The 26,503-nt window shown below is 46.9% G+C and overlaps 1 protein-coding gene across 1 annotated transcript in view; it reads left to right on the top strand.

Annotated features, from left to right (window-relative positions):
* Nucleotides 1–25,715, top strand: part of LOC139263812 (cancer-associated gene 1 protein homolog) — a 242,780-nt gene extending 217,065 nt beyond the window's left edge. The window contains exon 21 of the mRNA XM_070879900.1: nucleotides 25,679–25,715. Within this exon, the coding sequence (XP_070736001.1) occupies nucleotides 25,679–25,709 (31 nt within the window). The 3' untranslated portion in view covers nucleotides 25,710–25,715. The remainder of the gene's footprint in view (nucleotides 1–25,678) is intronic.
* The last annotated feature ends 788 nt before the right edge of the window (nucleotides 25,716–26,503 follow it).

Here is a 26,503-nt window from a genome sequence, read left to right as displayed (position 1 = left end):
ATGGGATGAGTGATGAGGTAGCGGTACTGTCGGGAGAAGCAACAACAATGACACGAGAAATGGGAATGATGTCCGGGACCATCAGTGAGGGTATACTGACCATGAGGGAGGGAATGTCAGAGGTAGCTGTTGTGCTGACAGTGATCATAAGGGAGGGAATGTCAGTGCAAACACTGTCATTGACGATGATTGAGGGAATGTTGCAGGTAGTTGAGACAGTTTTGCTCAACGTGAGGGAGGGAATGTTGCAGGTCATTGAGACACTGTCAGGGCGCATGAGGGACGGCAAGTTGGAGTTAGTTGTTGCAATTAGGGAACACACCAAGACCCCGCGCCCATTGACAGAATCAACTGCCACTCCCATTCCAATTCCCACACCAGCCTCTGAAGAGCCCAAAGCCAAGCCCTCCAACTTGCCACCTGGGCTCTCCAATTTGTCACCTGGGCCCTCCAACTTGACGACTGCTGCAGACCCCCCCCCCACCCCTCGCCTCCCCCACCGCCTTGCCCTCAAAAGGTGGGCAGTATCCGAGATCTAATAAAGAATAAGCTTGGTACCAAGCCCAGAAATACTGCGCCACCACCTGCGTGCAGGGATGGAGTGTCCAAGACCAAGCACAGCGGGCGGTCTTAGACTAAGGTGGAGGAGAGATGGCTGGGTGCAGCCTTTCTTTGCTGCTGCTGTTGTTGTTGCTGTTGTTGCTGTTGTTACTGTTGTAACTATTCTCAAGTTAAAAGTTTTTTGTAAGTTATCTAAATTTACAAGTTAGTAAGTGATCATAAAGTTTTTAAGTGATCTTAAAGTAAAGTTTGGTTCAATAATTTTATTAAAGTTAAGTACAAAAGAACTGTTTGTTAAACTTTTGAATAAAATATATTTTATATTAAAACTAGGTGCAGGAGTAGGCCGTTGGGCCCTTCGAGCCTGCACCACCATTCAATATGATCATGCCTACTCATGCAACTTCAGTACCCCATTCCTGCTTTCTCTCCATACCCCTTGATCCCTTTAGCCGTAAGGGCCACATCTAACTCCCTTTTGACTATATCTAACGAACTGGCCTCAACAACTTTCTGTGGTAGAGATTTCCACAGGTTCACAATTCTCTGAGTGAAGAAGTTTCTCCTCATCTCAGATCTAAATGGCTTACCCCTTATCCTTAGACTGTGACCCCTGGTTCTGGACTCATTCCCATTATTTGTTCCATTCTTTACACAAATTTAGAACTCAAGAAGAATCATTTCCTTTATTTGTTCAATTATTAGAACAACTTTTGAAGTAAACAAGAATAATTTCCATCATTTGTTCCATTAACACAACACAACATTACGGAACAGCTCCAAACAGTAAACATGGTCCATGTGGAATAGTTGTCGCTGAGCCCTCAGGCAGCAGTAAAGTGTTCACAGATGAGGTGCTGGCGCAAGGCTCGAGCAATCGTTAAAGGGGCACGATGGCCCGCCCTCCTCCGTCATCGTGCTCCAGCCTCAGGCACTTGCACGGCTTCCTCATCCTCGTCGTGCTCTTCCTGCTCGTCATCTGCATCTTCCGCATCATTATCATCAGCCACTCTCACCGCAGGTGGGTCTTCCACTACCAGGTGCTGCTGACTCATGATGACTAAGTTATGCAGCATGCAGAACACAATAGTCTCAGGGGAGTACAGCAAGTAGCCTCCGGAATGGTCCAGGCATCGGAAGCGCTGTTTCAATATGCCAATGGTCCTCTCTATGATGCTGCACATCGCAATGTGCAACATGTTGTATTTCGGTCAGCTTCCGTCCAGCTTTCACGTAGGGGCGTCATGAGCCAGGTGACGAGGCCGTACCCTTTTTCTCCCAGTAGCCAGCTCTTCCCTTCTGGCTGCTCCTGAACCATGGCAGATAGAAACATAGAAACATAGAAAATAGGTGCAGGAGTAGGCCGTTGGGCCCTTCGAGCCTGCATGATCATGCCTGCTCATGCAACTTCAGTACCCCATTCCTGCTTTCTCTCCATACCCCTTGATCCCTTTAGCCGTAAGGGCCACATCTAACTCCCTTTTGACTATATCTAATGAACTGGCCTCAACAACTTTCTGTGGTAGAGATTTCCACAGGTTCACAATTCTCTGAGTGAAGAAGTTTCTCCTCATCTCAGATCTAAATGGCTTACCCCTTATCCTTAGACTGTGACCCCTGGTTCTGGACTTCCCCAACATCAGGAACATTCTTCCTGCATCTAACCTGTCCAGTCCCGTCAGAATTTTATATGTTTCTATGAGAACCCCTCTCATTCTTCTAAATTTGAGTGAATATAAGCCTAGTCGATCCAGTATTTCTTCATATGCCAGTCCTGCCATCCAGGAATCAGTCTGGTGACTCTTCGCTGCACTCCCTCAATAGCAAGAAAGTCCTTCCTCAGATTAGGAGACCAAAACCGAACACAGTATTCAAGAACATAAGAACATAAGAATTAGGAACAGGAGTAGGCCATCTAGCCCCTCGAGCCTGCTCCGCTATTCAACAAGATCATGACTGATCTGGCCGTGGACTAAGCTCCACTTACCCGCCCGCTCCCCATAACCCTTAATTCCCTTATTGGTTAAAAATCTATCTATCTGTGATTTGAATACATTCAATGAGCTAGCCTCAACTGCTTCCTTGGGCAGAGAATTCCACAGATTCACAACCCTCTGGGAGAAGAAATTCCTTCTCAACTTGGTTTTAAATTGGCTCCCCCGTATTTTGAGGCTGTGCCCCCTAGTTCTAGTCTCCCCGACCAGTGGAAACAACCTCTCTGCCTCTATCTTGTCTATCCCTTTCATTATTTCAAATGTTTCTATAAGATCACCTCTCATCCTTCTGAACTCCAACGAGTAAAGACCCAGTCTACTCAATCTATCATCATAAGGTAACCCCCTCATCTCCGGAATCAGCCTAGTGAATCGTCTCTGTACCCCCTCCAAGGCTAGTATATCCTTCCTTAAGTAAGGTGACCAAAACTGCACACAGTACTCCAGGTGCGGCCTCACCAATACCCTGTACAGTTGCAGCAGGACCTCCCTGCTTTTGTACTCCATCCCTCTCGCAATGAAGGCCAACATTCCATTCGCCTTCCTGATTACCTGCTGCACCTGCAAACTAACTTTTTGGGATTCATGCACAAGGACCCCCAGGTCCCTCTGCACCACAGCATGTTGTAATTTCTCCCCATTCAAATAATATTCCCTTTTACTGTTTTTTTTCCCAAGGTGGATGACCTCACATTTTCCGACACTGTATTCCATCTGCCAAACCTTAGACCATTCGCTTAACCTATCTAAATCTCTTTGCAGCCTCTCTGTGTCCTCTACACAACCCGCTTTCCCACTAATCTTTGTGTCATCTGCAAATTTTGTTACACTACACTCTGTCCCCTCTTCCAGGTCATCTATGTATATTGTAAACAGTTATGGTCCCAGCACCGATCCCTGTGGCACACCACTAACCACCGGTTTCCAACCCGAAAAGAACCCATTTATCCCGACTCTCTGCTTTCTGTTAGCCAGCCAATTTTCAATCCATGCTAATACATTTCCTCTGACTCCGCGTACTTTTATCTTCTGCATTAACCTTCTGTGTGGCACCTTATCGAATGCGTTTTGGAAATCTAAATACACCACATCCATCGGCACACCTCTATCCACCATGCTCGTTATATCCTCAAAGAATTCCAGTAAATTACTTAAACATGATTTCCCCTTCATGAATCCATGTTGCGTCTGCTTGATTGCACTATTCCTATCTAGATGTCCCGCTATTTCTTCCTTAATGATAGCTTCAAGTATTTTCCCCACTACAGATGTTAAACTAACCGGCCTATAGTTACCTGCCTTTTATCTGCCCCCTTTTTTAAACAGAGGCGTTACATTAGCTGCTTTCCAATCCGCTGGTACCTCCCCAGAGTCCAGATAATTTTGGTAGATTAGAACGAATGCATCTGCTATAACTTCCACCATCTCTTTTAATACCCTGGGATGCATTTCATCGGGACCAGGGGACTTGTCTACCCCACTAGTGACAGTGATTATCTCAAGGTCCTCCCTTCCCACATTCCCGTGACCAGCAATTTTTGGCATGGTTTTTGTGTCTTCCACTGTGAAGACCGAAGCAAAATAATTGTTTAAGGTCTCAGCCATTTCCACATTTCCGATTATTAAATCCCTCTTCTCATCTTCTAAGGGACCAACATTTACTTTAGTCACTCTTTTCCTTTTTATATATCGGTAAAAGCTTTTACTATCTGTTTTTATGTTTTGCGCAAGTTTACTTTCGTAATCTATCTTTCTTTTCTTTATTGCTTTCTTAGTCATTCTTTGCTGTCGTTTAAAATTTTCCCAATCTTCTAGTTTCCCACACACCTTGGCCACCTTATACACATTGGTTTTTAATTTGATACTCTCCTTTATTTCCTTGGTTATCCACGGCTGGTTATCCCTTCTCTTACCACCCTTCTTTTTCACTGGAATATATTTTTGTTGAGCACTATGAAAGAGCTCCTTAAAAGTCCTCCACTGTTCCTCAATTGTGCCACCATTTAGTCTGTGTTCCCAGTCTACTTTCGCCAACTCTGCCTGCATCCCACTGTAGTCCCCTTTGTTTAAGCATAGTACGCTCGCTTGAGACACTACTTCCTCACCCTCAATCTGAATTACAAATTCAACCATACTGTGATCACTCATTCCGAGAGGATCTTTTACTAGGAGATCGTTTATTATTCCTGTCTCATTACACAGGACCAGATCTAAGATAGTTTGCTCCCTTGTAGGTTCTGTAACTAACTGTTCTAAGAAACAATCCCGTATGCTTTCTATGAATTCCTCCTCAAGGCTACCCTGTGCGATTTGATTTGACCAATCGATGTGTAGGTTAAAATCCCCCATGATTACTGCCGTTCCTTTTTCACATGCCTCCATTATTCCCTTGATTTTTGTCTGCTCCACCGTGAAGTTATTATTTGGGGGCCTGTAAACTACGCCCACCAGTGACTTTTTCCCCTTACTATCTCTAATCTCCACCCACAATGATTCAACATTTTGTTCATTAGAGCCAATATCATCTCTCACAACTGCCCTGATATCATCCTTTACTAACAGAGCTACCCCACCTCCTTTCTCTTCTTGCCTATCTTTCCGAATTGTCAGATACCCCTGTATGTTTAATTCCCAGTCTTGGCCACCCTGCAACCACGTTTCTGTAATGGCCACCAAATCATACCCATTTGTAATGATTTGTGCCGTCAACTCATTTACTTTATTTTGAATGCTGCGTGCGTTTAGGTAGAGTGTTTTAATACTAGTTTTTAAACCATGATTTTTAGTTTTGACCCCTCCTGCAGCCCCTTTATATTCATACATATTGTCCCTTCCTATCACCTTGTGGTTCACACTTACCCCAGTGCTACTCTGCTCTGTTGCCTCCTGCCTTTTGCATTCTTTCTTGGGGTCCTGTTCATCTGAGCTCTCACCCACTCTAACTAACCCAGAGCCCTCTCCTGGGTTCAGAATACTCCTCGCATTGAGGCACCGAGCTTTCAGGCTTGTCTTTTTATTACACTTTGACCCTTTAGAATTTTGCTGTACAGCGGCCCTTTTTGTTTTTTGCCTTGGGTTTCTCTGCCCTCCACTTTTACTCATCTCCTTTCTGTCTTTTGCTTCTGTCTCCATTTTGTTTCCCTCTGTCTCCCTGCATTGGTTCCCATCCCCCTGCCATATTAGTTTAACTCCTCCCCAACAGCACTAACAAACACTCCCCCTAGGACATTGGTTCCGGTCCTGCCTAGGTGCAGACTGTCCGGTTTGTACTGGTCCCACCTCCCCCAGAACCGGTTCCAATGTCGCAGGAATTTGAATCGCTCCCTGCTGCACCAATGCTCAAGCCACGTATTCATCTGAGCTATCTTGCGATTCCTACTCTGACTAGCACGTGGCACTGGTAGCAATCCCGAGATTACTACTTTTGAGGTCCTACTTTTTAATTTAGCTCCTAGCTCCTTAAATTTTTCTCGTAGGACCTCATCCCTTTTTTTACCTATGTCGTTGGTACCAATGTGCACCACGACAACTGGCTCAAAGTGTGGCCTCACCAAGGCCTTGTACAACTGCAGTAAGACCTCCCTGCTCCTATACTCAAATCCTCTTGCTATGAAGGCCAACATGCCATTTGCATTTCTTCACCGTCTGCTGTACCTGCATGCCAACTTTCAATGACTGATGTACCATGACACCCAGGTCTCGTTGTACCTCCCCTTTTCCTAATCTGCCGCCATTCAGTTAATATTCTGCCTTTGTGTTTTTGCCATCAAAGTGGATAACCTCACATGTATCTACATTATACTGCATCTGCCATGCATTTGCCCACTTACCTAACCTGTCCAAGTCACTCTGCAGCCTTTTAGCATCCTCCTCACAGCTCACACTGTCACCCAGCTTCATGTCATCTGCAAACTTGGAGATATTGCATTCAATTCCTTCGTCTATATCATTAATGTATATTGTAAATAGCTGGGGTCCCAGCACTGAACCTTGTGATACCCCACTAGTCACTGCCTGCCATTCTGAAAAGGAACTGTTTATTCCTACTCTTTGCTTCCTGTCTGCCAACCAGTTCAATCTATCCACGTCAATACATTACCCCCAATACCATGTGCATTAATTTTGCACACTAATCTCTTGTGTGGGACCTTGTTAAAAGCCTTTTGAAAGTCCAAATACAGCACATCCACTGGTACTCCCTTATCCACTCTACTAGTTACATCCTCAAAAAATTCTGGAAGATTTGTCAAGCATCATTTCCCTTTCATAAATTCTTGCTGACTTGGACCGATCCTGTCATTTCTTTCCAAATGCGCTGCTATTACATCTTTAATAATTGATTCCAACATTTTCCCCACTACTGATGTCAGGCTAACCGGTCGAAAATTCCCTGTTTTCTCATTCCCTCCTTTTTTAAAAAGTGGGGTTACATTAGCTACTCTCCAATCTATCAGAGTCTATAGAATGTAGGAAAATGACCACCAATGCATACACTATTTCAAGGGCCACTTCCTTAAGTACTCTGGGATGCAGACTATCAGGCCCTGGGGATTTATTGGCCTTCAATCCCATTAATTTCCCTAACACAATTTCCTGACTAATAACGATTTCCTTCATTTCCTCCTTCTCGCTAGACCTTCGGTCCCCTACTATTTCCGGAAGATTATTTGTGTCTTCCCTACAAGCTTACTCTCATACTCTATTTTCCCCCTCCTAATTAAACCCTTTGTCCTCATCTGCTGCATTCTAAATTTCTCCCAGTCCTCAGATTTGCTGCTTTTTCTGGCCAATTTAAATGCCTCTTCCTTGGATTTAACACTATCCTTAATTTCCCTTGTTAGCCACGGTTGAGCCACCTTCCCTGTTTTATTTTTACGCCAGACAGGGACGTACAATTGTTGAAGTTCATCCATGTGATCTTTAAATGTCTGCCATTGCCTATTCACCGTTAACCCTTTGAGTATCATTCGCCAGTCTATCCTAGCCAATTCACGTCTCATACCATCGAAGTTACCTTTCTTTAAGTTCAGGACCCTAGTCTCTGAATTAACTGTGTCACTCTCCATCTTAATGAAGAATTCTACCATATTATGGTCACTCTTCCCCAGGGGGCCTCGCACAACAAGATTCCTCATTAATCCTCTCTCATTACACAAGACCCATTCTAGGATGGCCAGCTCTCTCATTGGTTCCTCAACATATTGGTCTAGAAAACTATCCCTAGTACACTCCAGGAAATCCTCCTCCACCGTATTGCTACCAGTTTGGTTAGCCCAATCTATATGTAGATTAAAGTCACCCATGATAACTGCTGTACCTTTATTGCGCGCATCCCTAATTTCCTGTTTGATGCCAACCCCAATCTCACTATTACTGTTTGGTGGTCTGTACACAACTCCCACGAGTGTTTTCTGCCCTTTGGTGTTCCGCAGCTGTACCCATACAGATTCCACATCATCCAAGCTAATGTCCTTCCTTACTATTGTGTTAATCTCCTCTTTAACCAGTAACGCTACCCCACCTCCTTTTCCTTTCTATCTATCCTTCCTGAATATTGAATACCCCTGGATGTTGAGTTCCCAGCCTTGGTCACCCACATCAACGGATATGATGTAATCCCAATTCCATCATATCCGTTAACAGCTATCTGCGCAGTTAATTCATCCACCTTATTACGAATGCTCCTCGTATTGAGACACAGAGCCTTCAAGCTTGTTTTTTTTAACACTCTTTGTCCTTTTAGAATTATGTTGTAATGTGGCCCTTTTTGATTTTTACCCTTGATTTCTCTGCCCTCCACTTTTCCTTATCTCCTTTCTACCTTTTACTTCCACCCCCATTTTACTTCCCTCTGTCTCCCTGCATAGATTCCCATCCCCCTGCCATATTAGTTTAAACCCTCTCCAACAGCAGTAGCAAACACTCCCCCTAGGACATCAGTTCCAGTCCTGCCCAGGTGCAGACCGTCCAGTTTGTACTGGTCCCACCTCTCCCAGAACCAGTTCCAATGTCTCAGGAATTTGAATCTCTCCCTCTTGCACCATTCCTCAAGCCACGTATTCATCTTAACTATCCTGCTATTTCCACTCTGACTAGTATGTGGCACTGGTAGCAATCCTGAGATTATGGTAGAATTCTTTATTAAGATGGAGAGTGACACAGTTAATTGAGAAACTAAGGTCCTGAACTTAAGGAAAGGTAACTTCGATGGTTTGAGGCGTGAATTGGCTAGAATAGACTGGCAAATGATACTTAAAGGGTTGACGGTGGCTAGGCAATGGCAAACATTTAAAGATCACATGGGTGAACATGGATGAGCAATTGTACATCCCTATCTGGAGTAAAAATAAAATGGGGAACGTGGCTCAACCGTGGCTGACAAGGGAAATTAAGGATAGTGTTAAATCCAAGGAAGAGGCATATGAATTGGCCAGAAAAAGCAGCAAACCGGAGGACTGGGAGAAATTTAGAATTCAGCAGAGGAGGACAAAGTGTTTAATTAAGAGGGGGAAAATAGAGTCCGAGAAGAAGCTTGCCGGGAACATAAAAACTGACTGCCAAAGCTTCTATAGATATGTGAAGAGAAAAAGATTGGTGAAAACAAGCGGAGGTCCCTTGCAGTCGGATTCAGGTGAATTTATAATGGGGAACAAGGAAATAGCAGACCAATTGAACAAATACTTTGGTTCTGTCTTCACTAAGTAAGACACAAATAACCTTCCGGAAGTACTAGGGGACCGAGGGTCTAGTGAGAAGGAGGAGCTGAAGGATATCCTTATTAGGCGGGAAATTGTGTTAGGGAAATTGATGGGATTGAAGGCCGATAAATCCCCGGGGCCTGATAGTCTGCATCCCAGTGTACTTAAGGAAGTGGCACTAGAAATAGTGGATGCATTGGTGATCATTTTCCATCGGTCTATCAATGCTGGATCAGTTCCTATGGACTGGAGGGTAGCTAATGCAACACCACTTTTTAAAAAGGGAGGGAGAGAGAAAGCAGGTAATTATAGACCGGTTAGCCTGACATCATTAGTGGGGAAAATGTTCGAATCAATTATTAAGGATGAAATAGCAGTGCATTTGGAAAGCAGTGACAGGATCGGTCCAAGTCAGCATGGATTTATGAAGGGGAAATCATACTTGACAAATCTTCTGGAATTTTTTGAGGATGTAACGAGTGAAGTGGACAAGGGAGAACCAGTGGATGTGGTGCATTTGGACTTTCAAAAGGCTTTTGACAAGGTCCCACACAAGAGATTGGTGTGCAAAATCAAAGCACATGGTATTAACATAGAAACATAGAAAATAGGTGCAGTAGTAGGCCAATCGGCCCTTTGAGCCTGCACCGCCATGCAATGAGTTCATGGCTGAACATGCAACCTCAGTACCCCATTCCTGTTTTCTCACCATACCCCTTGATCCCGCTAGTATTAAGGACTACATCTAACTCCTTTTTGAATATATTTAGTGAATCGGCCTCAACAACTTTCTGTGATAGAGAATTCCACAGGTTCACCACTCTCTGGGTGAAGAAGTTTCTCCTCATCTCAGTCCTAAATGGCTTACCCCTTATCCTTAGAGCTTACCCCTTATCCTTAAGGGTAACATACTGATGTGGATAGAGAACTGGTTGCCCGACAGGAAGCAGAGAGCCGGGATAAACGGGTCCTTTTTCAGAATGGCGGGCAGTGACTAGCGGAGTGCTGCAGGGCTCAGTGCTGGGACCCCAGCTTTTTACAATATACATCAATGATTTAGATGAAGGAATTGAATGTAATATCTCCAAGTTTGCAGATGACACTAAACTGGGTGGCGGTGTGAACTTTAAGGAGGACGCTAAGAGGCTGCAGGGTGACTTGGACAGGTTAGGTGAGTGGGCAAATGCATGGCAGATGCAGTATAATGTGGATAAATGTGAGGTTATCCACTTTGGGGGTAAAAACAGGAAGACAGAATATTATCTGAATGGCGGCAGATTAGGAAAAGGGGAGGTGGAACGAGACCTGGGTGTCATGGTTCATCAGTCATTGAAAGTTGGCATACAGGTACAGCAGGCGGTGAAGAAGGCAAATGGTGTGTTGGCCTTCATAGCTCGGGGATTTGAGTATAGGAGCAGGGAGGTCTTACTGCAGTTGTACAGGGTCTTGGTGAGGCCTCACCTGGAATATTGTGTTCAGTTTTGGTCTCCTAATCTGAGGAAGGATGGTTTGCTATTGAGGGAGTGCAGTGAAGGTTTAACAGACTGATTCCCGGGATGGCTGGACTGACATATGAGGAGAAACTGGATCAACTGGGCCTTTATACATTGGAGTTTAGAAGGATGAGAGGGGATCTCATAGAAACATATAAGATTCTGACGAGACGGGACAGGTTAGATGCGGGTAGAATGTTCCCGTTGTTGGGGAAGTCAAGAACCAGGGGACACAGTCTTAGGATAAGAGATGGGCCATTTAGGACTGAGATGAGGAGAAACTTCTTCACTCAGAGAGTTGTTAACCTGTGGAATTCCCTGCCGCAGAGAGTTGTTGATGCCAGCTCATTGGATAGATTCAAGAGGGAGTTAGATATGGACCTTACGGCTAAGGGGATCAAGGGGTATGAGAGAAAGCAGGAAAGGGGTACTGAGGGAATGATCATCCATGATCTTATTGAATGGTGGTGCAGGCTTGAAGGGCCAAATGGCCTACTCCTGCACCTATTTTCTATGTTTCTATGTTTCTACTACCTTTGAGGTCCTACTTTTTAATTTAACTCCTAGCTCCCTAAATTCAGCTTGTAGGACCTCATCCCATTTTTTACCTATATCGTTGGTACCTATATGCACCATGACAACTGGCTGTTCACCCTCCCCCTCCGAGACATCCTTGACCCTTGCACTAGGGAGGCAACATACCATCCTGGAGTCTCAATTGCGGCCACAGAAAAGCCTATCTATTCCCCGTGCAATTGAATCCCCTACCACTATCGCTCTTGCACTCTTTTTCCTGCCCTCCTGTGCAGCAGAGCCACCCATGGTGCCATGAACTTGGCTGCTGCTGCCTTCCCCTGATGAGCCATCTCCCCCAACAGTATTCAAAGTGGTATATCTGTTTTGGAGGGAGATGACCGCAGGGGACCCCTGCACTACCTTCCTACTCCTGCTCTGTCTGATGGTCACCCGTTCCCTATCTGCCTTTGTAACCTTTACCTGCGGTGCGACCAACTCACTAAACGTGCTATTTATGACATCCTCAGCATCGCAGATGCTCCAGAGTGAATCCGTGCGCAGCTCCAGTGCCGCAATGCGGTCTTGACAGGAGCTGCAGCTGGATACACTTACCACATACATAGTAGTCAGGGACACTTCCAGTGTCCCTGATTTCCCACATAGCATAGGAGGAGCATGAGATGGGTCTGGGCTCTCCTGCCATGACTTAACCCCTAAATTAACTTAATTTGACAACAATGCCAAAGGTTTCTTACCTAAAGGAAAAAGAAAAATACTCACCAATCCACCAGCCAATCACTTAACTGCTTGGCTGTGACGTCACACTTCAATTTTGATTTTTTTTAAAACTTTTAGTCCCTGCACCAGCTGGCTCCTCCAACTCTCGGGCCCCTTTTATGGGCCTCTCGATCCTCCCGCTCCTGCTCCTGTGGCTCCTCCAACTCTCGGGCCCCTTTTATGGGCCTCTCGATCCTCCCACTCCTGCTCCTGTGGCTTCTCCAACTCTCGGGCCCCTTTTATGGGCCTCTTGATCGTCACGCTCCTGCTCCTGTGGCTCCTCTGACTCTCGGATATAACGCTGTCGTGCAGTATGAACACATCATGGATGCTCCCAGCCTTGTATTGACTGACATGATACGATGCATGTCATCACACATGAGCTGTACATTAATGGAGTGGAAGCCTTTTCTGTTCCTATACATCTCGGAATCCTCCAAAGATGCTCGCAAGGTGATGTGGGTATAATCAATGCAGCCCTGTACCTTTGGTGAGCCAGCAATCCTGGAGAAGCCCACAGCCCTTTCACGCATTGCCTGTGCGATCATGGGGAACTTTATGTCGTCATTCCTCCTGGCACATAGTGCAGCAGTCATCTGCCGAATGCAGATATGTGTTGTATGTTGAGAAATGGTGCACACATCCCCTGTTGTGGCCTGGAATGATCCAGATGCAAAGAATGAAAGTGCAGCTGTAATCTTCACTTCAACTGACAAAGCAGTCCTCCTGATGCTTCTAGGTTGCAGGTTTGTTTTTACTAACACAGATCTTGGTTACAACTTCTTTGCTGAAATGCAGCCTTCTGACACAGTCTGTATCACTCAGGTCGAGGTACGAACGCCTGTCTCGACATACCCGAGGTGGGTAAGGCCTCCTGCCCAACACCCTACGGGTTCCTGCTGCAATGATGTCAAATTAGTTGTCTCCTATGTAGCACCATGATACAGAAGGCTTGCACAAGGTATGGCATTGTCAGTATTTCCCCCATACTTAAATTTTATGTTTGAAAGAAGCTCAAAACGGCAGGAAAGCAGGAAGGACAGGTTCACAGTTCTCTCTCAAAGTCTGTATGGATGGACCACACCCAAGGTCTTGTGACGTCTCCTCTCTCCCCCCTCTCCCCCCTCCCCTTAACTAATTGCAATCTTTTGACTTCTCTCCTTTCTCTCTCCCCTCCTCCCGCCCCCCATCCCCCCGCCTACTCATTGCAGTCTTCAGAAGCCTGCCAGTTGGCACCTCACTCCCCGGGCTCAGTGCAGAATGCTTCCGATCGGCACCTCGCTCTCTCTCTCCTACCGCCCCTCCCCTCCCCGGGTTTGTTTTCCAGCCAAGCCCCGAGCCCCTGTGTCCGTGCGCGGAACTGATTCTACCGGCCAAAGCTACGACCCTCCAGCCCTACTTCAAGACGTTCAGTGGTGGCATGTGAGGGAGTAAAAAAAAGAGAAAACTTCTGAAATCCAACAAACTTCCATTTACTACGTTGACAGGTAAAAAAAAGTTGAACTTTATTCTTGATTTTTACAGTGTTCTTGACTCCCTCCAAAATCTTCGATTAAAAACAATGGCGTCTTTCAGAGCCGATTTGTCCATGTGCGCTGGTTTTCTTAAGTGCCCAGAAGGTTTTTCGGGAGTGGCCAGATATGCTGACCTAGAAGGAAAATTTTTTGGCAAAACTGCAAAATATTATAAAAACTGGCACAGACATGATGTAAAAAAAAACTGGCCTAGAAAAATCGTAACTAAGTCAGTTACAGCAGCGCTGATCGCAGGCGAAACTTAAAAAAAAATAAATACACCAAAAAAAGACGCTCCAAAAAAACGGCACAAATGACCCGGTTATCTGCGCCATTTTTTTGGTGCGTGACGCTTTTTTTGGCATAAATTAAAATATCCAAGTTTCCCCAAAGTTTCAGCACCAGTGTAACTCAGTTACGATTCTTTTAGGTTATTATTTTATAGTGTCATGGAGGCACAACCTGATGGCTGCGCCAGTTTTTCAGATTTATGTAAGCTTGGCCAACTTACATTTTTCCTGGGACGGCGTATGTGACCACTCCCAAAAAACCTTCTGGGCACTTAAGAAAAACCAGCGCATATAAAAAAATTGCTGCAGAACGATGCCATTGTTTTTATGCAAAGTTTTGGAGGGAATCAAGAAGACATTAAATATGCATCATGAAGCTTAATTTTTTCAAACTCAAAACGGAGAAAATGGAAGTCTAATGCAATTCTTTAATTTTGGATTTTTTTCAAAGTGCCACATCACCACCGAACGTCTCCTCACCAGGCTCGAGGGTCGGAGCATCGGCTGGCAGAATCGCTCCCTCGCCCGGACACAAGGGCTCAGGGCTCAGCTTCAAAAGAAGCCAGTGGGGGTGGGGTGGGGTGGAAGCCGAACTGAAGGGATGAGAAGCCTTACACTATACAGCAGTTTCAAAAGAAGCCCGAGGGGTGGGGGGGCAGTGTTTGCCGATGTAAAGTCCTGACCCTGCAGTACAGACTTACACGAGGCACATGCTGAAGTCAAGGTCACTCTGGACCTGCACCTTTATTTCACAGCTCTCGAGTGCCGCATTTGCCTGAGACCTGCCTTTATATACCTGTGTGGAACAGGTATGCAGTGTCTCCTGCAAGTGCACCCCTGGTGGTAAAGTATGTTTGTGGTTACAGGTCATATCTAGTTACAGCCATGTATAGCATGGTAAGACACAGTTATATACAGTAGTGTGAGATACATGACAGCCGAGCCCCTGTGTCCGGGCGAGGGAGCGATTCTGCCGGCCAACCCTCGAGCCCAGTGAGGAGACATTCGGTCAGTGGTGGGGTGGTACTTTGAAAAAAAATCTAAAATTAAAGAATTGCATTAGACTTCGTTGCCCCAAATGTCCTCATTGAATGCCGAGCTTCCTGTTCTAAGCAAGCCTATTGAGCATGCGCAGACCAGGGTATGGTCCATACTAGGGCGTCGACCTTGGGGTGAGAGAGAGGAGAGAAGCTTTAACTCGTTATCCTTTTGTTTTGAGCTTCTTGCAAAGGTACAATTTAATTATGGGGGCAATATTGACAATGCCATACCTCATGCAAGCCTTCTGCATGATGGTGCTGCGGAGGAGACGATTGATTTGACGTCATCGCATGAGGAACCTCAGAGCATGTAAGATGATGGGCAGGAGGCCCACGTCGGGTATATAGAGACAGGCGTTCATACCTGCACCTGTGTGAGAAGGCTGCGTTTCCTCAAAAAAGTTGTAACTGAGATCTGTGAGTTAGTAAAAACAGACCTGCAACCTAGAAGCGTCAGGAGGACTGCTTTGTTAGTTAAAGTGGTGGTTACAGCTGCACTTTCATTCTATGCATCTGGATCATTCCAGGTCACAACTGGGGATTTCTCAACATGCAACACATATCTGCTTTCGGCAGGTGACTGCTGCACTATATGCCTGGAGGAATGACTACATAAAGTTTCCCATGATCGCCCAGGCAATGCGTGAAAGGGCTGGGGGCTTCTCCAGGATTGTTGGCTAACCAAAGGTACAGGGCTGCATTGATTGTACCCATATCGCCTTGCAAGCACCTTTGGAGGATTCCGAGATGTACAGGAACAGAAAAAGCTTCCACTCCGTGAATGTGCAGCTTGTGTGTGACAACATGCATCGCATCATGTTAGTTGATGCGAGATACTCTGGGAGCACCCATAATGCGTTCATCCTATGTGAGATTGCTATATCTGCCATGCTGCAGTGCTCCTACACAAAACCCGGATGGAAACTGACCGGGAATACAACATGTCGCACATTGTGACGCGCAGCATAATAGAGAGGACCATTGACATTTTGAAACAGCATTTCCGATGCCTGGACCATTCCGGAGGCTACTTGCAATACTCCCCTGAGATTGTCGGCCAGTTCACTGTTGTGTGCTGCATGCTGCATAACTTAGCCAACATGAGGCAGCAGCAGCTGGTAGTAGAAGACCCACCTGAGGTGATAGTGGCTGATGATGAGGAGAAAGATGTAGATGACAAGGAGGCGGAGGATGAGGAAGCCATGCAACTACCTGAACCCGGAGCATAACGGCGGAGAAGGGTGGGCCGTCGTACCCCTTTAACAATTGCTCGAGCCTTGCGCCAGAAGCTCATCTGTGAATGCTTTGCTGCCTGAAGGCTCAGCAGCAACTATTCCAAATGGGCCTGTTCTGTAATGTTATGTTGTGTTAATGGAACAAATAATGGAAATGATTCTTCTTTAGTTCAAAAAGTTGTATTAATAATGGAACAAATAATGGAAATGATTCAGTTATAATTTAAAATATATTTTATTAAAAAGTTTAACATTTGTTTGTATGTAACTTAACTTTAATAAAATTATTCTTGTATCAAACTTTAAAGTTTTCAGTTAAGATCACTTACAAACTTTAAGATCATGTACAAACTTTTAAACTTGTAAATTTACATAACTTACCAAAAACTTTTAATTTGAGAACAGTTACAACAGTAACAACAATAATAATAACAACAACAACAGCAGCAAAGAAAGGCTGCACCTATTTCATCTCCACCTTATTCTAAGACCGCCCGCTGTGCTTGGTCTTGTTGACTCCACCCCTGCCCGCAGGCAGTGGCGCAACGTTTCTCGGGTTAGTCCAAACTTATTCTTTCTCGCATCTCGGGTAATGTGCACTTCTTGATGTGGGCGCGGGCAGGTTGTAATGTGGAAGGCCCGGCTTGGGCCTCTTCAGAGACTGGTCTGGGGATTGGAGTGGGAGTGACAGTTGATTCTGTCAATGGCCGCAGGGTCTGGGTGTGTTCCCTTATTACAGCAGCTACCTGCGACACTCCCTCCCTCATGTGCCCGGACAGTGTTCCCATTTCTCGTGAGAGTGTTGTTACTTCTTCCAACAGTCCCAATACCGCAGCACCCACCCCACTGATGGTGTCAGGAGTGATCGTGTATGGTCAATGCTCTCTGCACTCATTGCCATCATCTGAACCACATCTGTTAGATCCTGCACCCTAGGAGAGCATTGTCAAGCTCTCTTTCCCCTCCTCACACTGGGTGTGGCTCGCTGCATCCCACTACGACCCACAGCCTCGGACGGTGAGGCGCTGGGTGTGCCTTGCTGCATCCCACTGGAATCCCCAGCCTCGGACTGTGAGAAACCATGGAATGTCCCAACACTTGTACCGCTCAGGAAAGGGCAGGGCATCTCACTGAGCGGCACGTGCACCTCCTCCAGAGTGAGTACAACAGTGGGGGCTTCATCCATCCCCTCCCCGTGCCCCTCACTCCCATGCTCTTGGTCTGGAAGGTGGGATTGGAAGATGTTCTCCTCTTCAGGCTCGTCCGCATCTGAATCTTCTTCTGCATCGGCTTCAGCCTCGTCAGGTTTGGCCTCAAGTTCTTCAAAATATAACAGATTAGACAAATGGTTCGCATCAGAGGAGGGGGCAGGGTGGCCATGAGTAGGCTCACACAGCGCAGGCAGCAGGATCATTTGAAGGACCACGATGAATGATAGCACATTGCATGAACCGAAGTGTAGCTGACGGAGACATCCCCACGAACCGAAGCATGGCTAGCCCGGCAGTACTTAACATTTAGCAAAGCCAGACTGTGGAATTTGCAAGACTTACCCTCTCCTTCAAGTATGTGCCCAGCTTGTGCAGTGATGGTTGCTTTTCTCCAGGCTGGATCCATCAAACCGGCCACCCTGTCGTCCAAGGGTGTCAGTGGGTCAGATTTGCCAGGCCTCCTTCTGTTCGAGTTCTTTCCTTTTTGTTGTGTGCCAACTTCCTCTGCAAAGATGAAAATATAACTTTTTAGAGAGGGTGTCTTTCTGCTGTTTGGGACATATACAGATGGTCACATTTACAATTACAATTCCAGTGAATAAATGAAAATATTACTTACACTATCTACTTGACCAAGGTCCTGCCACTTTTTTAACTGGCCTGCGGACCTTGGGGTGGATCTCATTGTACAGTAATTATGTAACTTGGTTGCAGCGTTTCTTCATTTCTTTTGGTGAAACTTTTATGTGACCTCTGCTGGTGTCCAGTTAGTGCCATCTGGCCTCACTTACAGTAACTAATGCCTCCACTTCCTCTTGTGAGAAATTTTTGGTCCTTGAGCCGCATTGCAAATTGTATTGCAGCTCCGATTTTTCCACTGAGAATTAACGTTCTCACACACAACTGGCTCTTTAAAAATGGCCAAATGCAGACCAGGAGGTGTACTGGGCATTCGCGCCCATAGCAGCCACGTCAAAAACATCATTTTTTTCCCCGTACATACGCAGTGGGGTGGGGGGATGGGCATTGTTTTTTCGGCACAGACATTAGGCTCCACCCCCTGAAGCTAAATGACAGGCTGCACGGCGCCAATTTCAAAAAATAGAACGGGGATACGTGCTCATTTTTTGAGTAGTTGGGGACATAAAAAACAGGCGTAACTCTTGCTACATGGCAAAAAAACGGCATTATGGAAAATTGAGTCCCGGGGCCGAAATTCAGGGTCTTGGTAAGACTCGTTACCGCCCATTTGCGGTGGCCATGCGGCGGAATCCCGTGGCCGCCACTTTGCCATCAACTGGCCGCCACAACAGAAATTTGGCCCAGGAGGTTATGCGGCAGTGTGGACCACCGCCCTGATCGACAGACTTTCGTGGCAGCATAGGGCATGCGGCAGTGATGACGCGATCAAAGTGCACACTGCTGCCGTTCTGCCCCGAAACCATTTTCACTTTTAAAAAGCCATTCCTTTTATTGACAGTGCATCCGCCAGCTTTTAGGATCGTTGCACTATGGGAGAGTGCCAGCTGGTGTGATGAGAGGTTTTTTGTGCATCAAAATTTCTCAAACTTTTTGTACAACATTTCAAAAATGGCAGCAGGATTCTGAAAACTTTTGCTGAGTGCTGAAACTTTTCCCTGTCCTCGTTAGTCGTGGCCAATGGGAGTAAATCTTTGCTGCACAGAGGGGCGTGCCTCCACACATAATGGGCTCAGTTTTGGCAGGGGAACGCCTGCTCCCTATAGTCAGAGGCAGGGAGGCACATAGGAGGAGACGTCGCCATCACCAATGAGTCCTCAGGCAGCGAGCAAGGGAGGCAGCAGCCATGGCTGCCCAACATGTAGAAGGGCCTGCAGATGTCGGCAGATGTCAATGTCCAGAGGCTGTACAGCAGGGAGATGGCGTGAGGAGGAGGGTGAGGTACGCTGACCCCCCTCACCAGATAGTGGGCGAGGAGCTTTGCCAGCAACAGCCTGCAGAGGCTCCACAACATGATGAGGAGGAGGGAGAAGGCGCTCATCCAGCTTGCATGGGACGGGCCCAGCACATACCTCTGCCAAGGAGGCCCTACCTCCGAGGGTCTACCGGCGTCAGTTCTCTCCTTCCTGCAGCTCAGCAATGAGCAATGTGTGCAAAGGCTGAGATTCATGAAGGACGTCGTGACCGAGCTCTGCAGGCAGATTTGGAGCCTCACACAAGACTGAAGACAGCGCTCAGCATAGAGACCAAAATAATGATAGCTTTGAACTTTTATGCAACAGGCTCGTTCCAGTCTGCAAATGTAGGCATTTCCAACATCTCCCAATTCTCTACCCATCGCTCCATCCGGCAGGTCACCAAGGCACTGTACAAGCGAAGAGTGCAATAAATCCTTCCCCATGACCAGAGAGAAAAAGATGGAGCGCCAGGTCGGATTTGTCCGGATTTCAGGGTTCCCCAGGGTGCAGGGGGCCATCGACTGCACACATGTCGGACTGAGGGCACCAGAACACCATCCCGAACTGTTTATCAACAGAAAGGGGTACCACTCCCTGAATGTTCAGTTGGTGTGCGACCACCAGCGAAGGATCCTAGCAGTTGATACCCGGTATCCAGACAGCAGCCACGATGTCCTCATCCTACACCAGAGCAGTGTGCCCACCCTCGTCACCGGCCCAAACCAGGACTGTGGGTAGCTGCTTGGGGATAAGGGATATCCCCTGTCCACTTGGCTGCTCACTTCACTTCGCAACCCCAGGACTGCGACCAAGAATGCCTATAATAACGCTCATTTTGGCACCAGGTGCATCATTGAGCACTGCATTGGGAATGCTGAAACAAAGGTTCCGTTGCCTTGACCGCTTTGGTGGCACATTGCAGTACTCGCCTGAACGGGTCTCAATCTTTGTGGTCATCTGCTGCATGCTGCATAACCTGACTGACATGAATGAACAGCAACTCGAGGCCGAACCAGCAGTACCACCGCAGGAGGAATCGCAGCAGGAGGAGGAGTAGGAGGTGCGCCCTGAGCCACCCAGGAGGCATCGTCGCCATCTCAACCCTGTACGGGAAGTCCAGACACGTTTGATTGCTGCTTGATTCCGATAATTTCATCGCTACATGACCCTTCTGATTCTACTTTCCATGCCCATCATTGATACATCATTGCCAACCGTCACATTATACACTAGGTCAGATATAGGTGCAAAAAATAAATATTTAATACATAATCAATATGACTCCAAGCAACTAACAGAACAATAAACAGTACAGAAAAGTAACATACATACATCATTTGCCACCCTTGTGCATTTCCAAATAACCCCTCTTACGCGTGCCTAACCTACTACTTCCCCTCAATGTCTCCCCTGTGGCTGCCTCATGGGTCTGGGAAGGCTGCTGTCTTCCCTATGTGGAAGCTGCAGATGTCCTTCTAGGATGCCATCGAGCAGCTTTGGGACTGGAAGGCCCTGCTGCAGATTGGTCAGCAGCCTCCTGGGAAGGTTAAGTCTGACTTGGCTTGGGCGAGGCAATGCGTGGAGGTACTGGCAGAGTGATAGGTCTGGGGCCAGAAATGTTGCGAACCTGAGGGAGCGCATCATCCGTATCCTGGCCCGAGGAGCATGAGTCATTCACCGGGGGCGGCACATTTCCACCACCACCAATCTGAGGGAGCTCAGGTCGGTACTGTGGCACCATACCAGAAGGTCCCCCATGGCCCGTGGTGGAGCCAGCTGCGAAAGCAACACTGAGGTCTCGGATGGCATCGCCCTGAGACTGCATGAGAGCAGCCAGAGTGTCAAAGCTACCAGATATGTCAGAACTTAGACGCTTCATCGACTCTTGCAGAGCCGCAGCCATCCTTTCCAAAGCAGCACCAATATGCTCATTCCCTCGCGCCTGTGCTGCAATTGCAGCAGCCACATCACCTACACATTGCAGGATCATAGCAGGATCTTTATGGACATTCTGGGAGTCCACCATCGCCTGCACACTGGCAATGATAGGCTCCATGAAGTGCGCAGAGCTACCGACAATGCGGGAGGCGGACTCCTCCACGCTCCTCACCACTTCCGACAGGCTCTCTGGCACCCTTGCCAGCGCCCCCAATCTCTGGGAATGCATAGCCTCCACCCTCATTCGTATGCCGCAACATCAATGGGCTCGTCTAAGTCCTCCTCAGCAGAACTCCAGTGTGGACTCTCCCCCCGGAGAGATGGCACCTGAGGTTGCCTAGCCCCGTCACCATGCTGCAGCCTGCTATTCCCCAGTGCAACACCCAGTGCAGACCCCTCTACTATATGTAGGGTGTTCGTTTTCCACTCTACTTTGATTCATAGACCTCGGGAATTATAGGAAGGACTCCACGCAATGCAAAGTTTAGGCTTAAACCCAACTGTTAGTTTGGCTTAAACCCAAAAACCAACTAAAAATTACAGAGCAAGACTTCTTAGAGATTGATCGAAAACATACAATCACCCATCCAGCAGTTGCTGCTGTTGTCGATTGTAGGCTCTTGGAGCTAGGGAAGATGGTGGGTCCCCTCTGCTTGCTTCTCCGCTTGTCTCTCCTCCTGCTTGTGTTTCCTTCTCGTCGTCTCTCTCTTGTTCTTCTTTCCGTTGTTCCCCTTTGTGGTCATTGTTCCTTTGACCTGTTGTTCTGAGGTGTTTTACTTCTGTGAGCTCCTTCATATATATCCATTTGATTATACAAGTCTCCTGTCGGGCTGCTTTCAGTTAATGCGTCTGGATGAGTCTCGATGGCTGTAATGATGGGTTTGGATCTGGTTGGATGGCCACAAATCGCACCTCATTAACTGTTGCTTCCACCACTCGTCTGTGCACGGAATCGGCAGGGCCAAAGATAACTCCTTATCAAACACCTTAACTCCTCGCTATCCAAAAATGCACGCCTTGTGGGATCCTTTGTGGTCCTGGGTTTTCGCAGACTTGTAGTCTCCAGAGGGAACTGGTTTTTCCCCTCCGGCCAATTAATCCATGGGCTTCTCTGCTTGACTGTATCAAAACCCTTTGTCTCGATGTTAATCGGGTCTCGCTCCTGACCCCAGAAATTGCATAAATCAGTTATGAGTCACCACCTGCCCCAGGTTGGCACTCTTTCTCCCGCCCAACAGTCCGACAGGTTTTTGTTTAAACCATTTCAGTCCGTGGCCTCTTGCTATGCCCTGATCATGAAACGTGTAAACTCTTACACTTCCCACTTTAATGTGTCTCGTTATAAACTCAGAGACATTACTCTAGGCGGCTTCTTCTTTTCTCTGAGCCTTTTTGGGTGTATTGCAGTCTTCAGTCAAATCTCCACATTACATACTTGTTACAACAAAACAACGTTTGGCCTTAATCCCTCTGACTTCAGTTTATACTTTGACAAACACTTTGGCTTTGGTTCATTTTAATAATCCTTCAAGATTCCCTTCCCTCATCTTTTGCTTTAATTTACAGGACAAGACAAATAGATACGCTATTACTAACTGAACAATTACTAACAAGTGTGATACGATTCGAACCCAGGGGGATCTCAATATTGAGTCCCACATCTCACTGTGGAGGGGGCAATCATTTCCTCGATTTCCTCACTTTCTTTCCTTACTTTTTTATTCTTTTGGTATAACGTGTAATAATGTTTGTGGGCCAGCTCGATGTTCTTTAACAGTTTAGTCAAATGTTCGGGTAATGGCGGGATATCGTATCCAAAACGCAATATGTATACCTGGAGGTTCGGTAAAGTATCGTTGACTGTAATACTGATATGTTTGTGGTCTGAGATAGGAATTATCCTTTCTTGTGCTACTTGTGTCTTTACCTGGGGTTTGAAGCAAAAGGTAGAATCTTTCACTGGGCACCAAATGTCATGGTGTACTCTATACCGACTTTCGCTGGGGGTGACACAGTATGTCCCGTTTCCCTTGTACCCAACCTGGGGCGGGACATGGTCGTGAGCCGTCACTTCCATGATACAGCTTATAGGCTGCCCGTCCCCGTACTTGAACCCACATACCGGCCGGTCGAAAGGATTCAGATGATAGGGGCACAATATCACGTGTGTACCCCCTCTCTGACATCTCTCCAGACTAGCACCGGTTATTGAGTCTCCCAATTTCACCACATACTGAGGGGTTTTATGATGTTTCACATGTAACTCGTTCCGAATTACCCCAATGTTTTCCACCCGGTATACCGGTACGGGTCATTGTGACTGATCTATCACTGGTATTCTAAGCACTATCCCCATTATAGACTGTTTACTCTGACCACAGTTGACCGGGACTGGGTACACTTCAGAGGCTGATCGTAGCTGGCACGAATTCAGGAGGTTATTGTAGACACTTAAAGCTTTTAGGTGCTTGTTACTGATCCACGATGGTACGTGGCCTTGTTTTAAATCATTTAAATTACTGCATCCTTCTTTTACCAGCCAAGCCCCATACATGACACACACATCATTCTGAGCAACTTGATCTGACGTGTTTCCACCCTCCGTTATTGAAGCGTGTGTCTCCACCTCAGCTATCATCTCCTTCAAATGGATTGTCATTACCTGGTCTTCCTGTAGTTTGTGACCCTCTATGTCATTACCCACCCCCCCCAGTAATTTTTTAACCGGTCCCTTAAGGTACTGCGCATTGTCTATGCTATTGAGCAGTGATGTCCCTGTATTAAACGCCGTAGCCACATCATTCATCAGTCCCCTTTTTTTTCGTCTCCCCAGCCTGTCTGGCTGTTGCTTATCGGTTTGTACGCTTCCCCCTGACTTTCATCCCCGTAATTTTTCTGATAGAATTGCTTAAACATTTCTCTGAACAATTGCTCATATAACTTTTCTGTTTATGGTGGGCACCACTGGGGTAATTGTAACTCTGTTAAATTCAGAATAACAGACGCTACTTCGTAATACACAATATAATACAACATTTTCCCTGTTGGGATTAACACCAGCCCATTTTTAGGTCCAGGTGTTATAACAGGACATGGAACTTCTTGGTTTGGAATCTCCAGCGTTTTAGGGAGAGGTTTTAATCTGCTCGCGATCAGCTCGGTTGCATTGACTGCTTTTGGAGGGTTCAAGGTCACACAAGAATCAAAACCCTGCGTCCAATTCATATCCGACCCGGAATCCTGCCATTGTCATTTAAAGACAATTGGCACACCTCCCCTGCACTTGTGGTTTGATCCAACCACACAGACATAAATCCCTTGTTCCTCCTTCCACCATTTCTCACAAGACAATTTTGCCCCTTCTTTTGTTCCTGTGGTCTGCCTGTTGAACTATTACCCAATTTCTCCCATTCTGTGGATGCATTAATTTTTCTCCTGTTTGTTTTCCGTAATCACTACCACCCTCCCATGGGAGTATTTCCTTTACATTCCAGACAAACTCAACTACCCTCTTTCACCCGTACCTTTCTGGTCGTGATGTTTACCCTTGGGCAGGACACTGATACCTCCCCAAGTTTACCCTCGGTTTGTCTGGTATACTTGGTCGAATTTGACCCTAACCACTAACTACCCTGGCCAATTCCCAGTGTGTGCATAGGCATTTGTGCCCTTGTTGCTCGTTATTGCTCCCCCTTGAGTTACGGTATATAAGGAATGTCTCGGTGTCTCCCCGATCTCCCCATCCTGCTATAATCAGGGTCATCCACATGCTCATCCACAACGTCCACCTCATCTCATATCCTTCGCTCGATTCGCTTCTATAAAGACAAAATGAAGGAAATAACCCCGCTCTGTGAGGGGTTTCCCCCTCACAGGTCCTCCTTCAGTTGTACACATATGTACATTTACATGATTTCGATCACTACTTCCCTCTTCCTTTATCCCGAAGCTTGGGTTTTCGGAGACTCGGGGGTGGAGATGGAGGAGGTGACCAGGGTACCCTAGGTTGCGGCACCCGACCACTCCATCTTAATGCTCCATCCCTTACGTCTCCATCATCATCATGCTACAGCATGGGTGGAAGGCTTACATTAATCAAACTCATCACAGTTCCTTGGGCCTTCACCCACTTTTCACTTTTCTCTCCAGGGTTGTACAGCTTACATTGGTTTATGTGAAACCACTTTATTCGTTTTGGCAGCTGGATCGCGTACACCGTAGGGATTGCCTTGTCTACTATGTTATATGATCCTTTGTACAATGGTTCAAATGTCCCTACTCTGGCATAATTCCTGACCGTTACCTGATCCTCTACCCTCCATTCCTGTGTAACCTGGGGTTCCAGCAATAGTTTATTCTGCTGGTGCAGCCCACCCATATTGTTAGCTGCTTCCCAATGCAGCCCTTTCAGAGTATCGTACAGATCTCTGACAAACCTGTCCCGTATGACCTCTTTAATCTGTGTTTCGGTCAGGACTGGTGCTAATATAACTGGCAGTCGGTGAGAGGTGGGAGTAGCGTCGGAGCGGCCTATAAAAGGCCCAGCGGGAGCTCGAGAGTCAGCGGCAGTTGGTGAGAGGCGGGAGCGGCGTCAGAGCGGCCTATAAAAGGCCCAGCGGGAGCTCGAGAGTCAGCGGCAGTTGGTGAGAGGCGGGAGCAGTGTCGGAGCGGCCTATAAAAGGCCCAGCGGGAGCTCGAGAGTCAGCGGCAGTTGGCAAGAGGCGGGAGCAGTGTCGGAGCGGCCTATAAAAGGCCCAGCGGGTGTTCCACAGGCAGCGGCAGTTGGTGAGAGGCGGGAGCAGTGTCGGAGTGGCCTATAAAAGGCCCAGCGGGAGCTCGAGAGTCAGCGGCAGTCGGTGAGAGGCGGGAGCAGTGTCGGAGCGGCCTATAAAAGGCGTACTTGTGCAGCTACAGCGGGAGAGAAAGCAAAAAAGAAGTAGAAAGGAATCAAAAGGTGACGTTACAGCCAATGGGGTAAGTGATTGGCTGGTGATTGGTGAGTAGCTTTTCCTCTTTTTATTTTTATATCAGTAAGTAAACTGTAACAATTTAAGGGTATCTAAGGGTTAAGGCATGGCAGGAGAGATCGATCACGTGATATGCTCCTCCTGTACCATGTGGGAACTCAGGGACACTTCCGGTGTCCCTCACGACTACGTGTGTAAGAAGTGTATCCGCCTCCATCTCCTGATGGACCGCGTTGCGGAATTGGAGCTGAGGGTGGATTCACTCTGGAGCATCCACGATGCTGAGAATGACATAAGTGGCACGTGTAGTGAGTTGGTCTTACCGCATGAGA

This window comes from Pristiophorus japonicus, chromosome 1, assembly GCF_044704955.1.
Source record: "Pristiophorus japonicus isolate sPriJap1 chromosome 1, sPriJap1.hap1, whole genome shotgun sequence".
NCBI classification, from domain to species: Eukaryota; Metazoa; Chordata; class Chondrichthyes; family Pristiophoridae; genus Pristiophorus; species Pristiophorus japonicus.
The sequence above is the reverse complement of the archived record's forward strand: the minus strand, read 5'-3'. Positions and strand labels throughout refer to the sequence as shown.